Source organism: Falco peregrinus, chromosome 11, assembly GCF_023634155.1.
Source record: "Falco peregrinus isolate bFalPer1 chromosome 11, bFalPer1.pri, whole genome shotgun sequence".
NCBI classification, from domain to species: Eukaryota; Metazoa; Chordata; class Aves; order Falconiformes; family Falconidae; genus Falco; species Falco peregrinus.
This window is the reverse complement of record NC_073731.1, coordinates 28,713,013-28,728,441: the sequence shown is the minus strand read 5'-3', so window position 1 is coordinate 28,728,441 and position 15,429 is coordinate 28,713,013. Positions and strand designations below refer to the sequence as shown.

General features: G+C 38.9%; 1 protein-coding gene across 5 annotated transcripts in view; it reads left to right on the top strand.

The window, feature by feature from the left end:
- LCLAT1 (lysocardiolipin acyltransferase 1) overlaps positions 1–15,429 on the top strand; it is a 117,042-nt gene that overhangs the window by 26,790 nt on the left and 74,823 nt on the right. For 3 of the 5 annotated variants that reach the window (XM_055816138.1, XM_055816136.1, XM_055816137.1), the window contains one exon: positions 13,683–13,851. The exons of 1 other annotated variant lie outside the window; for it this stretch is intronic. In XM_055816138.1, coding sequence (XP_055672113.1) covers positions 13,687–13,851 — 165 coding nt within the window. In that variant the 5' untranslated portion in view covers positions 13,683–13,686. Of the gene's footprint in view, positions 1–13,682; positions 13,852–15,207; positions 15,286–15,429 lie in introns of those variants that run through there. One more of the 5 variants, XM_027796444.2, reaches the window with a different exon arrangement.

Here is a 15,429-nt window from a genome sequence, read left to right as displayed (position 1 = left end):
AAAAGAAACACACGTTGTTGTAGCTTGTATCTATGTTGGAAAAAAATTTTCAATATAATAAATCTTAGGGGTTGTTGAAAACTCTGTGCTCAGCAGGAATCCGTGTTTCCTCAAGTTGTTTTCAAATTTTCTCCTTACGGCATTTTTGAAAAATTTTTTTTACAAACTTTACCTCTCCTTCAGTAAGTTAGACAAGGATTCTTGGGAAAGATGGGTGATGGAAAACTCAGGCTCATATACGTGTGAGTCAGTACATTAATCATCTGCATTGTAATTGGCTTCAAATTATTTTTTGTTAGAAGGCATGTTGTTTTGCCTTGCTTAGCTGTAATACTGGGCTTTCCAATGGCTCTGGGCTTTCCCTTTGACATAGTATGTTCCTGTATTTCCACTGCTGCGTTGTTTTGGTTCTTCCTGTCCTTTCTCTCTGGCTGTTAATCTGCAACAACAGCAGGAGCAGGTGAAAATTATTTGTGTGAGAAGAAAATGTTGAGGAGTTAAGCTATTTTATGTAAAAATAAAACCTGTATGTTTCAGCCTTGAGAAATTATGGGCTTAAGTTATTCATGCTAATCCAAGTATATAACTGATACTGTAACAGCCTGTGATTTTTCTCACAGCACATTTATAGATACTGTAGTAGAAGTTGTAAACATTTATCTTCTATTTAAACTATGAAAAATGTATTATTACTCTTCAAATAAAAAATACAATTCTCCATGCGTTTTTGCAGAGAGCTTTTAAGGCCATCTATGTGTTAAGAGCTGCCCTCATGGGAAGACAGTGCTCTTGCATAAATTCGGATCAAAGTACGTACAAGAAGTTTTATTTAGTGTTAAGAGTGGAAGCACTCCAAAGAAGTGTCCAAATATGTTCCCCTGTGAAAATAAAAATTAGGAGTTTTTAACTGAACAATCACAGTTAACTTTTTTGGAGGTGTTACTGCCTCGGTCATTGCTCAAGATGGACTTGCCGAGGGGAGAAGTCAGAACCCTGAGCGGCAGGGCTCCTGCCTTGCTTGTCACTGGGGCTCTGATCTTAGTACCATTGTGGAGAATTAAAGACTGTGCTTCGTATGAGTTAAGATACGTAGGAGTGAGTACTTCCCAATTAGTCGCCTCCACCAGAATAGAAATCCACATACTATTCATTCTGCCCGTGAGCCTGGAAGACATCCCTGTATGTCTTCTTTATGCTTCTGGGAAAGATGGCAAGTTGACCCAGCTGCTAGTTAATTCACAACATTTTACTAAAGTATTGGAACAATTTTACTGTCCCTTGTTTAAGGTCTCATAACTATAGTTTCTCTAAACATTTTCCATGCTTTTGTTAGTATTTATTTACGCTAGCACAAATGAATAGCTTGAATAGGCTCCAAGCGACACTCTGTAATAACCAGGTTTTCAATCCTTGTGTTGCATTGTTTGCCATCGCTACACTTGCTCTTGTTTATCAAGCTGTTTGCTTGATGGGTCATGCTGGCAACAAAAACACTGCAGAGCTGAACATCTCCCTATCGGGTAAGATAGCTGTCTGTTCCATGCCCAGGTGAGAAGTGTCACTTAGGCTTGGCACATAAGAGTATTTCACAGTCAAGGCTGTTATTTTTTTAATGCTGGTGCTTCTGTGTTCAACTTTGTGGCTGTGCTTGTGATGTTTTTTCTTAACTTCAGCATGCCTTGTAGTCATGCCAGAAAAAGACTTAATTTTCTTGAGGCTGTACTGTTTGGCTGCAAAGTGTCCCAGGCTGTATTGTTTTAATGCAAAGTGTCCTAGTATGTAAAGATACGCTGTGCTTTGGTTATTTGGGAGTACTGAGAGTTTCAGCAGTATGTTTACTTTTGTAAGACATGGGGAGAAACCTCAAACTGATGAGGAAGAGAGAGAAATGAAATGTCATAAGCACCTGTTTTTGATGAGTCCATGTTTTATAATTTCCCCAATAAAGATATCACTTCCACTTGCCGTGAACTCATTAAAGGTGTTTCAAGAGCTGTGATGTACATGCTTTCTCACATACATCCTTAGCCAATTGTCCAGGTACTTCACTTACGAGCATATTTCATGGCTTGAAGATGAGCTCTTCTAGCTTATCTTTCTGTGGTATTAGTATGCTAATAAGAAATAGCAGTTTCTTTCCAGGAATTCTGTGGTTTTGTATAATCTTTTTCCCGAAAGGTCAGGGCACTTAGTAAAAGGGGGAATATGCCAGGGTGTGTTCGTACTTGGAAATGAGAACTCTAGATCACCTTGGAAGTAAAATTCTTGTAGTTAGAGAGGGGAGGGGAAAGGGCAAAAAAAAAATATCCTTATAATGAATTGCTAGAATTCAATGAATTAAATCTGTCTGGCCCTAAAGAATAGTCTAGATACAACTGATATTAAACAAGTTCCATGACTACTGAAAACTGCTATGAGAAGATTTCTGATTTCGTTATTTCTGGTAGCTTGCTCTGCACAGCTGAATCTGGATAACGTTCTCCTTTGTTGGATATGATTTACCTAGTGCAAAGACTGAGTCATTGCGTTTCCTCTTCGATTCCTTTGTTGTTGTTACTCTTTTAAGGGTGAGAGGGGATACCAGTAAGTAACGTTCTCCAGACTGCCTTGTCACCTGTCTCCTTTATTCTTCAACATGATAGTTTTAGTGTAGGTTAGGGTATTCTATATCTTCTGGCCTCTCATCCTTGAGGTATAAGCAGCGTAGTTTCCTTAACTATCCAAACAATTTTTTGCTTCAGTGATCAGTTTGTTGTTCTGTCTTTTTGTTCCTTTCTGCTATCACTTTGCAGATTTTAAGGCAGTTTTGTAGCAACATAGTGGTACTGAATCTGAGACTGGAAGTGGTCAGTTGGTCTATAACAATGCCTGTAAAATAGCTCTTGTGATGCTTTCCTTCTTGCCTCCCCATTTTTTCCTAATAGCTCTTGTTAAGCTAGAGCATCGCTCACAACTGTAAAATCTAGTAGTCCCTGAATAGCTGTAATGGGTTATTTCCCTGACTGGGTCACTTGCTGTTCTGTAATTATTTCATGGATACTTTATTCTTGGATTGCCTAGCATCTATGTGTCTGCCACAGCACGTCTATTTAATGAATCTGCAACTGCCAAATGCATTTGCAGCTGACTTCAAACTCATTCTTACTGTAACGTTGACTTGGTTCTTGTGATGGGAAATACAACACTTATTAAATCACTTTAAATTCTTTTTTATAAGCTCCTTTTAGTTCTGGCAAACTTTATTAAAAACTGAGACTCTGTTTCAAATGAGCTACAATTTAAAATAATACAAAGCTAAAAATCTAAAAATCTTAGTCTTAGATGTTGCTTTTTTCCATTTGTCTTCTGGCAGCTTAGGCAAGTATTGCCTAAGTGCTGGCAGATAACGTCCCTGGTTGCTTCAACATTTAATTATTTTATTTAGCTTCTTATACTGTTGATTTGTTATAGGCTAAAATGATCATGCTAAATGTTCGTGCAAAACATTGTTATTCATTTGTCGGTAGCACTGGGTCCTTTGCATCTAAATGCAAAACTCTTTACAAGAATCAAGTGTCGCTCATGCCTTCCTCTGTGTTTGAGGGACCAAAGCCATTCAGCTTTAACAAGAAACATGAGTTGCTTTATTATACTATATTGCTAAAAGATTTTCTGGCTTTGAGAACACTTAAGTTTGAAGAAAAATGTTGTGTGTTTTATAGAATCAGATTCAGTAGCCCTGGAACCAGAAGCAACGTATCTGCATCAGCCTGTTGCTTTGCATGGGCTGAGAATCCCTGCTGAGACACGAAGCTTTATTAGCTCAAGTACAGATCATCTAACTCAGCTGTGCATCTTCTCAGGCAAGGCTTGCATCTATGCACAGCACCATCCAGATGGGTGAAGGCAGTGTTTATACTGTGAAACTGCAGGGCTCTGTCAGAAATAGCTTTGCAGACCTGGATCGACTTAAAGCCCTGAGGATGATGACCCTTTGGAGTTCTGTCAGGAGAGAGGTTTCCCTTTGTAGCTGGTGGAAAGAATTACAGAGCTGAAGATGGGGTTAAAGCTACAGTTCTTAACACTGGTTTGTAACGTAATCTTAGAAATATCCAGATATGCTGTTGACTGATCCTACTGGTAAGCTGTGCAAAAGAGATTTGAAGACTGTTCTCTAGAAGGCTCCGAAAAGCACAGCAAAACTTCATCTCTTTCTGTAAGGTCTTGGAACAGAAATAGTAGTAGAGGGGCGGTCATTTGGCAATGTGTGTTTTTTGGCTGTATTGCTTTAGGTTCCATCTTCACCAAAACATAACAGGTTGAGAACAGGATTTCATGTCCAGAAATGGAACAAATGCAAATAAACTGTTTCTTCTTCTTCTACTGGGAATGAAACATATGTAAATTTTCTGCAGAACTACTGCATTTTTCTTCTTTTGCTTTGAAGCCTGCCAGGTAACCAATCTATTGTTTCCACTATGCTTACCTCGGAAAGCAGCCAGCCTGTAAGCATAACTCACTAGAAAACCATTTATGCGGCTTTTAAAGTTGTTACAAATGTGATTATTTGCTGATGTGTAGGTATGCTTCTAGAGTGCTGTGTATTCCTGATACAAAGGCAGCCCTGCAAAATTTCAAGTTCTCTAAAGTATGGCATTTTCCAATTAAGTGGCTAGAAAATTTTTAATGTTATTTGCAAATGTTGTGCTTTTTTCTTTGATATTTGTCTTGGAAATATATTTTAAAAGCCTGAGGCAGTTGCACAGACTCAAAGGCTTGGCAGAGTTATATGCCATTTATAACAGCAATTTATCTATCATTATTAAAAAAAAGTGACATACGTTTGTCTGTAGGCACTGTTCTCTATTTCTCATGTAAGTACTGTTTAGCCAGAATGACTTACATGGTAGGGAAATGAAGATAAGTCTCAAGTTTTTCTTTTCAGTCCTTTAAAAATTTGGAGAGTCGATAAAATCCATAATCTGATCTTGCAGTTGATTGAGGTGGAGACTCACTGGCTTCAGTAAGTTTGCTGTTGGGATTTTTAGCATGGGGCCTGCTAAAGTTTTATAGCATGTAAAGTGCTACTGAGAAAAGGAATAAAGTAGTTCAGCAATTTTCATTGTTTTACAGATCATGGCTGTCATGGTATAAAAGAAACAAAACCCCCAAAGCCATGCTGTAATACTACCCATCCAGAATCAAATTCATTTGTAGCATACATTATAAATGGAAAAGGAGGAATTATTTGCCTTAATATGTTATGTTCTAGAACTGAGAGAGGCTTTTGTAAAGGTTGGTCACAAATACAAAGCTTTCACTGAAACTTTCTCCAGGTTGGGTACCGTGCTTTAGACCTCTGAAAGTCTGCTTTTACATCCCCCGTTTTCTTCTCATAATCACGTTCTTTGGAATAACATGAGAGCGTAAGTTTTCTGTCATGCTCTTACTATCCTGGTGATGGTTGGTGGTTTTCATAGCTTGTTGAACAGGGTGTTTGAATTTTGTTCATATGTGTCTCCTGTATTTCTCTTGACTTTGTTAACCTGATGGGAAAATTCTGTCTTGATGAGGGTAGAAAAGCCATTAGGAGTTTCGCTACACAGAATGTATCCTTACACAGAAGAGAGGTGTGAGTTACTGTTCTGTACGTAGGCTGAGAAAAGAGTTTAGCTTGGAAATTGTGAACACAGCAAAGTTTTAAGAACCTTGGAAACTGAACATTTCTTTAAATCATGCATTTGTGATCTGTTGCATGCGGTGCATATCGGTAACTTGAAAAGCTTTCACGACTCTTGGGGAGTGATTTTGGTTCAGTGCCAGTGGCAGAGATTTTAGGATACTGCACTGAACACTCTGCTAGTTTTGTCTTGGAGTAACTGATCTTCAGCACGAAGTCCTTGATTTCTGCTACCCAGCAGAGGATTTTATTGTGAAATAGGTACTTCTGAAATCATAAATGCCACCCCCCCCCCGCCAAGAATAGCAGTGAACTGAAGTGCTGGGGTGCTTTTTGGGGGGGGCGAGAGAATAATTGATCTGTTGGTTTGTTTGTAACATCTCCAATTACAAAGTGGAACTTTCTATCAGTTTTTCATCATTTTCACTTGGATTTGTTATTTAAGTTGGTCAGCTGTTGTAGACTTAAAACCAGAGGACTTAGATTTGCCAGTTGTTGACCACAAGTAGCTTCTTTTCGTAAAGTAGACTGGGCTTGGAGCTGACTTGCAAGTTTTACATAATGTACCTAATAAAACTCCAAAACTGACCCCTGCTCCATGTTTCTTGCAAGGTTATGTGTGTGTTTGGGTTTTTTCTGTTTTTTTGTTTTTTTGGTTTGTTTGTTTGTTTTTTTTTTTTCTCAGTTATTTAAAGATAGGGGATGGGGGGAATACAACAGCTGTTCTTCATCTGTCAAACCTATTTTTGAGGACTTGTCAGCCAGGGCACTCTTTTTGTATTGGTTGCTGTTTAATACAGGCTTGAGGGATAGCACAGAGAACAACTATGTGCATGGAAAGGCATGAAGTAATTAAAAATTACTTGTATCTGTGCAACATGCATAGTAAAAATTGAGGTAGCTTTTGGTAGAAAAAGCTCTTGTGCAGTTCTTCCTAGAGCAGCTCAAATTTGTCAGTTTATCTAGATTTTCTGAATATTGTAAGGAATGAGAGCAAGCTACTTTTCCATAAATCATTCTTTTTTTTTTTTTTTCGGGAAGCAGCTGTAGCTGTTGCTTGATACCCTCTTACAAATTACTTTAGATACCTTAGCTCATGCTCTCATTCAAGCGTTATTGGTCTAATGGTTGTCTGGAGCAACAGTGGAAAGAGTACAGGTAAACAAGAGTGAAAAAGCATCAGACTGATTTGATGCCTATACACTGACTGAATTATCTGCTTACAGTATCTAAAGGTTGTATTGCAAAGAATCTCAGCCAGGTTTTTTTGCATTTGGAAAGACACAATTACTTGGAAGAGCAAATTAAAAATTCTATTAATTTTTTTATTGAATTACAATAGTCAGATTAAGTCTTTGCAAATGAAAGAGATAATAAATTGTAAGATGCAGCAATAATCATATTTTATTGGTAATATTTACGGAAATTACTCATTAAGTATTGCACTTTTTGTGCATGTGTAAGGTAATACCTGCTATACTGTTAAAGAGGGTCACGGATGTGGTTTGTGATGATAATTATCTTTTATTACCCTATCCTATATTATGATACACATGTTAACCCTCTTAAATTTCATTTAAAAAAAATCTCATTTTTTAAATGCAAGAATTGACTGTTGAAACTACTTCCCTTTTGTTCAAGTGCCTGCTTCTTCACATTTTTTTTCTATAAGTGATCTGTGTTGTATTTGTGTGTTCCTTAAAATACTGAAGTGCCCGAGAGAAGGATCAGAAATAAAATGTAGTTTCATAAAGAGGTCTCTGGAGACTGATGGAGCTTCTTGCCTGTATCATGTGGGCTACTGATTAGAGTGAATATCTGTGCAAATTAATAATTCAGCTTCTTCCTGTCTTTGCTTCCCATATAACCTCTGCTATTTCTGCAGTTCTTTTAACTGAGGCACAAATGAAATGTTACATGACCACAGAGATGGGGTGAGTTGTAGATCTGGAAATACAATTGAGTCATTCTACAAAAGCTCGCTGTAAGCAATTTTCTTTTTAAAATATGGTACTACATAGAAACTAGTTTCTTGCTCTTGAGTGCAAGAATTGGTAAAAATTTCCTTTGTAATGTTGTTATGGGGGAAAAAAACCCAAACCGCTCATAAAATACTCCCAACAGAAAAGCCTGGTGATTTGTTGGACTTGAAATATTCTGCTAGCATGTGTCGTTTCCACTGGTCTGCCTGGCTGACGCTTTGTCATTTGGCCACCTGCTCGGTGGCTGCTGAGAGCCCTGCATTATGTGCCTTGCAAGCCAGGAAGGATTGTCCAGCTGCTTGCTCTCCTGTCTAGATGATTTTGTTTAGTAACCTTAAAAACTAGTGAACAAGTAAAAGTTTGAGTCATTCGTTTGATGGCTTGTTTGATGGACACCTGGGAAGCTGGCAATTTTGTTTCCCTCTTGCCCATCTACTTGAAGTCCAATTCACTTCACCCAGATGAAAGGTGTTAAAAATCGTTGTGAGAATTGCAACTGTGCTTCTGACTTGGAAATTATGTTTCAGAATGCAAAATTGAATATGGGTGCTGGAACTTCCAGCTCACCTCTTTCATTTGCCGTGCTTAGAGGAAATGCAGAACTCAATTAAGTCGGTTCCCGGTTAACTGCTGGCTTTCTTTGCAGAACTCTAAGAGAAAAGGTATCATTGGCTGTCTGTGTCAGTTTCTGCTTGATTTTAATTGAAGATAATGTTTACCTTTTCTACTGGTAATTGACTGAAAGAAGAATTAAACCCAGTGCCTAGTATTCCCTGTTCAGTTCTTGAAGACTAATGAACAGTTTTATTGTGCATGCTGATTGAATGGAAACATACTGACCGGCAATAATACAATGTTGTTTTATTGGCACTAATGAGCATTTCTTTATTTTTTCAGTAGTGTAATAAAACCTGATTTGCTGACTGCATAATACCAAGTGCTTAAAAGACTCTAGTTATCAGGCAGCTGCCTTTGTTTGTCAGGTAGTATTGCTTAATTCCTGAACCTGGAAGATGAATTAACCTGTTTGTACAAGACCTTTGAATTAGCCAGGAACTGTTAAGGAAACATGAAGCATGTGGTGAGTCTTGACTACTGTGAAATTTCTAGACCTTTAATTTTAGAAACTTAGGAAAAAAAAAAAAAAAAAAAGAAACTTTTTGTTTCTTACCAGATAAACTGATTTTGCATCCTTTGCCCACTTATAAGCCATAGAAGCAGTTGTGAGGAAAAGCTAGTTTTGTTGTAGAGAACAGGCTGTGGAAAACCTTTTGAAATAGTCATCCTAACAAGCTGTGGTTTGTCTGTCATTCCAGCTACATCTTGCATAAAAGCAAGTAGATAAGCGAAACAAGACAAAATCTGATCACAAGCCTCTGTTTTATGTTATTATGCAAACACTATGTTTGCAAAGAATATTGAACTATTTTCAAGTAAATATTTTAACAAAGATGAAGTTTACCAAAATGCCACTGTTTTGGAAAGTAATTTGTGCCATTGTAGCCAAGAATTTTTAAAACTAAGTGTAAAACATAATTTATATTTTAAGAATTACTGTTTCCCGTTACCTGGAGACAGAGCATGTTTTCCTTCTGCTATGGCAACGAGAACATGTGAAGTACAGTCCCTCAATAACTTGGAGTTCTGCCACAAAATAGATGAAGAACTACCCAGTATGAGGGTGCTGTCTTTCTCACGGTTTGCAACTTTCAGCCTGGATCTTATGATTTTGACTCTCACCCCACAGCTCTGACCCACACAGCAAATGGAAAGTGGCTTTAAGATGCATAAAGGTTGTAATAATACATGTAAAATCTAGTGTTGAGGGCGATTGCTGCATAAGAAAGAGATGGTTGTCAGCAGCAGTGAGGAAATACTTTGTACTTTGAAAATGCTTGGGGTCTGTTATTCAGACCTTCTGTTGAATCCTGTAATTCATTTCTTGGGTGTCTCATCTCTTACATGAATCAGCTCCAGTTTTCTTTGTTTTGAGATTTTTCACATTTATTTTTGACCATTTTACAAGTCCTCATTAAGTACTCCTTTCCCTTTGAGATTGTTTGGGGTTTTTATTTTTAATTGTCTTTTGAAGTTGCAGGCAGGTATTTTGCATTGTAGCTGTTACTTCTCTTGTTGAATGCCTGTCTTTGATGGGGGATGGCTGATAGACATGTAAAGAAATTTCGTTCCTAAGCTGGGTGGTTAAGGGGCTGAGAGACGTAGAAGGATGTTCCCAGTTGTCTTCGGTAGTGGGTGTCTGGGAATTCCCCAGGTGACCAACACCGTGGTAAACTGCATGCAACAGCCCTGGGAGTGCCAGTACAAGTGGACAGCAGCGTGCAGAGCCTGGCGGGGCAGGACTCGAGAGCTGATCCCATGTGCCAGCCATGCAGCCTTCGGCATTACGGCTTTCCTTTTCAGCAGCGTGGATGGCCGCTTGGATGGAGCCTGCTGCGCTTCACCTGCCCAAATGATCTGGTATGGCGAGGGGGAGAACAGGGTGTTGCTGCATCGGGATGGGAGATGTGGGATGCAGGGCTGGGAGAGGGGTGGCTGTTGGGAAGGGGAAAAAAACCCAAAAAGCTGAGCAAAGACGAGCAAAGAGATCGTTAGGCAAGTTGCAGCACTGTGTGAGCACAGCTGTCCTGCTTCAGAGCTAGGGCAATTGCCAAACCCTGCCGAAGCTTTAGTAGAACACAAGGTTGTGACTAATTATCTCATCTGACCAGAGCTGGCTGTGTACACTTTACAAGCCTGGGCAGTGTCCTCCCAGGTGAGGAGGTGCTGGGACCGCTTGGGTCTGAGAGGGCACGTGGCTCCAGCAGCGCAGCTGGTCTGGCCGGTGTGCTGGACCCAGGCTGGGGCTGCAGCCTCCTCCTAGCCCTGCCTGCACCACAGGGCACGTGGGCTTGGCAGCCCAGGCACCCAGCAGCTTCTGTGGGGAGCATCCATCCATCCTTGACTGCTGGCTAGAGTGAGAGTATGCAAATGTTTCTCAACTGACATGTATGGGCAGATGCATCTTAAATCATGTAATCTCTTGACCAGGCTGTAACTCCACCCACAAATGAAAACAAATGGGTCCAGTGTGTTTCACCTTGTTACTACAAAGAGCTTGCTGAGCACTGTTCGCAGGTGGCCAGCTGGATGGTTATTCTCTGCTGTGAGTTCTTCACCTTATCACAGGTTTTTATTTTGCAGTTTTGCTCAAACCCATTAAGAGGGAGTTGGTTTTCTGTTTTCCTACCTGTTTGCGTGGTATGTGCTTTTATCGTGGTGGAGGTAATTCAGACCTAAAACCTATCCATTATTCTAGATAAATACATGTTTACATATGTAAAGATATAATGCATTATATATAAGCAATAAGCAAAATATGGTATGTATCACACTTAAGAAACGTGGCTGGAAGAGAAATAAATGACATCAACTGAAAACACACATAGTATCTTTTGTGTCTAGAAATAAATGCCACAGTGTTCAACCCAGTGGAATGCAGTATAACATATGTCTATACTGTAATGTTGAAGAAGATACTGCTGAGGTAGAGATTGAAGAAGAGAAACTTCAGAACTTCCCCAGGTCTTTTCCATAGCTTAGATACTTTCATCTAAAAAAAAAAAAAGTTCACAAGACAGTCTTTCACATAAAATACACAAAAAAAATTTAATTTCTTAAATGTTTTCCTCTGTGCTATAATTTGAGGGAAGGACCAGTGTGAACTGTGAAAAGCTTGACCTGTAGATAACTGACCTACATTGCTTTCCTAAGAGTAGGAGGATGACAGAGCGAGGTCTTCTCCCATGAATGCTGTGGTTACCTGTGTGCAGTAGTCAAGGATATGGAAGCGGAACGTGCACCTTGGTGTTGTCTGGCAGCCACCTGGAGCCAGGGTGTCTGGCTGGTGGCCGTCATTGCATCTGACTAATGACAAGTGGCTCTGAGCAGCCTCACAGAGGACCAGAGCAGCTGGCTGAAGCTAAAAAACCTCATGTTTTGTGTCTGCTAGTGTGTTTTACCTGTCTGAAAGCTGTCCCTAGATGTTTCCAGTTGTTTTGTTGTGTGTGTTCCTCAAAAAATGCTTGATTAGCTCAAGCACATTGAATTTTAATTCTGTCTGCTGCCTTTTGCACTAGATGTCAAGACTTGACACCTCAGCAGAAGGCCTTATCTTCTAGTCTGCTGCATGTAGTGCTTTGCTTCCCCCTCCCTCCCCTTCTGTTGTTTCTATCCTTCTCTGTTTCTTTTTTTTTTTTTTTTCTTCTTTTGTGCTCTCCTACCTTTATTTTGGACTTTCCCCACATGGGTTTGCAGTAATAAATACAAGGAGGCAGTTGGTGTGTTGTTTCTTCAGTGCAGTGCTCTTCAGAGTTCCTTGATATGTCAAAATTGATGTATCTTAGTGCATGCATATGTGGACAGCTGGCTCTTTAGTTCCTGCTTTTGGCAGGAGAGAGAGGGCTTTGTACTCCGGGATGTAAATGATGTGTATTTGTCTGAATTAAAATTTCATTGTGTTAAAACCTTTCTGATACAGCTATCAGCAAACACTTGTATTTAATGTTACTTTTTTTGCTGTGCTGCAGAAGTTGGGCTAAGTACAGCTTCCTATATCCTTCTTACATTAACACATTTCCATAGGCTCTTCTCTTGGCCTTCTCCAAATATGTATGGTTTAGGAAATTGTTTAAACCTAAAAGTATCCCAAATAGGGCTACTTTTTTTTTTTTGTTACTTGTCAGCATGAAGTAGCAGAGTCAAGTTCATGTGCTAGCACCACTAGTGTTGCCATTTCTTGACTTTCAAATACTTTGCTGTGCAAACATTATTGCTATGGATGTTGCACAAAACATGCCTGAGATAAATCATGTATGTTACAGTACACAAGGCCTAATGGATTACTTTTCCATTGCTCATTTTAAAATTAAAAACACCAGCTTCCTGTTTTTCTTGTCCTGAAGTTCTGTCTATCTGAGCTCTTACAATTTCTAAAATAGCCTGTCAAAAAAAGGAATTCAGTAAAGTGACTGAAAAGTGACTTCTACTTAACCTTTGATTTTATAAACAATTGGTTGAGTCCTAAATAGATGAAAACAGCCTATTTTTAGGCCCTAATTTAGAGAATTGATATTTCCACATTTGCTTTGTCATAGCTGGTAGTAGTTGCTAAATTGTGAAAGCTTGTAGCTATTACAAATGCTTTGGAGGATTGCTGAGTGTTCTGCTGTAATGCATTAAGAAGGTTTGTGTACTGTACATTTCAATTTATAATAAGGAACTCAACCTGATAGCACAGACGTTGAGATATTTCAAGTCTAGACTATGTCTTAAAAACCAAAGGCTGTTGCTTTTTGGTGGAGTAGGTTGGAAAATAACTGATAAGGACAGTTGAAGTACAGCAGACTTCAAAAAGTCACAAAATCTCTAAGCCAGGGTGAGTCGGGATGTTTCAGCTGCTGCTTCCCAGCCCTGCTGTGATGAAAAGGGAGCTGCTGTTTGAAATGGCTGATCAGGCTTGCGTGGTTTCTGAAGGAGGTTGCACGTAGACCCTTGTTAGCTGGAGAAGATGAGTTTCTGCAACACTGTGTTTAGCAAGAAGAAACAGAAACGGAAGGTTCGCCGTCTTCAGAAAATGCTAACATTAGTACTTTGCCAATGAGAAAGATAACGGCTGAAAAGTTTAATGTAACAGTAGTTCTCTTACACAGCTCTTTTGTACCTTCGGATAATAAAAACAGCTTGCTGTTTTAGATTTTAGAATGGAAATACGTACTGTATTAAGTGGGAAAAATTATGATGTAGCTGATGCTTTTGACCCGTTTAGTATCCCAATGCTCCTTAAAAATCACTGTGTTTATAAAGTTATTTGCTTAGAGCTGCTTGTGGGATAGGACATTTTGGTTGTGTTTACTGTCATTGTGATATTAGCTATGGCAGAAAAAGAAGGAATATTACTAACTCAAACTGGACTTGTGGGCTTGAAGAATTATGTAGCTGCTCTCAGTTTATCTCTCTAACATAACGCCAACTTTCTTTTTCAGAGCCATGGTGTCATGGAAAGGAATATACTTTGTACTTGCACTATTCTCGGGAAGTTTTTTTGGAAGTATATTCATGCTCGGTCCTTTTCTACCTTTGATGTTTATCTCACCGGCCTGGTATCGCTGGATCACCGATTGTGTTGTGGCCACTTGGCTCACGCTGCCAGTGGTAAGTTGCAGTCTGAGCCAAGTTTTGTGTAACTGTTTGTAATCCCACGATTTAGTTTGTTCTCTGACGCTTTTGATTTACTTTTTTGTTGAAGTTTTAAATGCTTTTCTCAAAACAGACCTTAATACATTTACTATCTGTAGAGACTTTGGTTTTAGCTTGGTGTTGCATATTATATGGTGCCTCTCTACAGTCCCCCTCTTCTTCCAGTTTAATTTATATGTAATCTAAACTGTGTCTTAATTGTACTCTTGAAAAGGCCTTTTCATGACATCTCCATCCAGTGTCAGTTAGATGCCAATCAGAGAAGAGTCAATGAAGCACTAGTAAGCAGGAGGATTTTTTTACATTAGAAACTTCCTAAATGAGTCATCTTAAACTCTTCCTTTCGATTGTGCTCCAACTATCTAATTAGGAAAATTATTCACTGTCTGATACATTGTTGCTGACCTTCACTGTTCTCTTAATCCTCTTAGAATTTAGTCCTTGTAGCTGAATTAGAGATAAATGATTTCAGGTGAAAAACAAGAACTGTCCCTTGAAATTAAGTCTTCTTCACTTATAATGCATCAAATTTATAGCTATATGAGTCTGGAAATCAATAACAAAGCTCTTCCTTGAATTGTTCCTGAGGAAAGGTGGTATGAATGGGACCCGTGTCTTCATCTATTCTCTAAAAATCAAGGGACCTTGTCCCTCTAGGCCTTTAAAGGTTTGTTTAACTTTTTCTGATGCTGTATTGCTGTGCAGAAATACATATCTTGTGGCATAAACAAAGATTTATCTTTATTACATATTGAATAGTTTCTGCTTTCTCTGTTTCTGTCTTGTGTGTTTTAAAGGGGTGCCAGCTGTTTCATGTTCTAAAAATTTTGTCCTTTTCGTCATTACTAAATGCAATAAAATTAGGAGGGACAAAATAATTACCAGCAAAGGGAATAGAGGGATTGTTATTTTTTGTCGTGGTAAAATTTACCGAAGTACTGACAGGTTCACAAAGTTGACCCTTTCTCTGTTTGTCTTCCAATTTTTCTAAAATTGCAAAGTCCCCAACATGAAAAACTAGTCTTTTATTTGATTAGCTGCCTAGGCTTTATAATTCTGAGTTATTACAACTAGTTTGTGATAACCTTTGCAGTCTAGAAGTTTGATTTCAGCCCACACTGGACCTAAACCAGAATAATTTGAATATTTTTGTGGAAAGGATTCTGTCTTGTAAGGACCTTGGGGGTTTAGATTCAGGAAAGGGATCTCCAAAATTTTGAATCCACCTTTTTTGAGGCTCAGACATCACCTGCGTTAGTTTTCTGTCCTTACACTTCCTATATTCTTAATTAGGACAAGCAAGTACCTGGGTTTGAGTCTCCAAATAATAAACTAACTTTGGACCAGGTGGACTCCCAACAGGGAATCTCTCAACCTGACCTCTGTCATGTAAGAAACTTCCACCTTCCTCACTCCTCTCCACGTACTCGAAATTTCCTTTCTAGCAGAGTCAGCAGGATGGGATAGTGGAGGTGGGTCTTAACTCTTTCAGTTTAGTTTGGCTTATGCTAGCATTAGGGTTTGTATGTATGT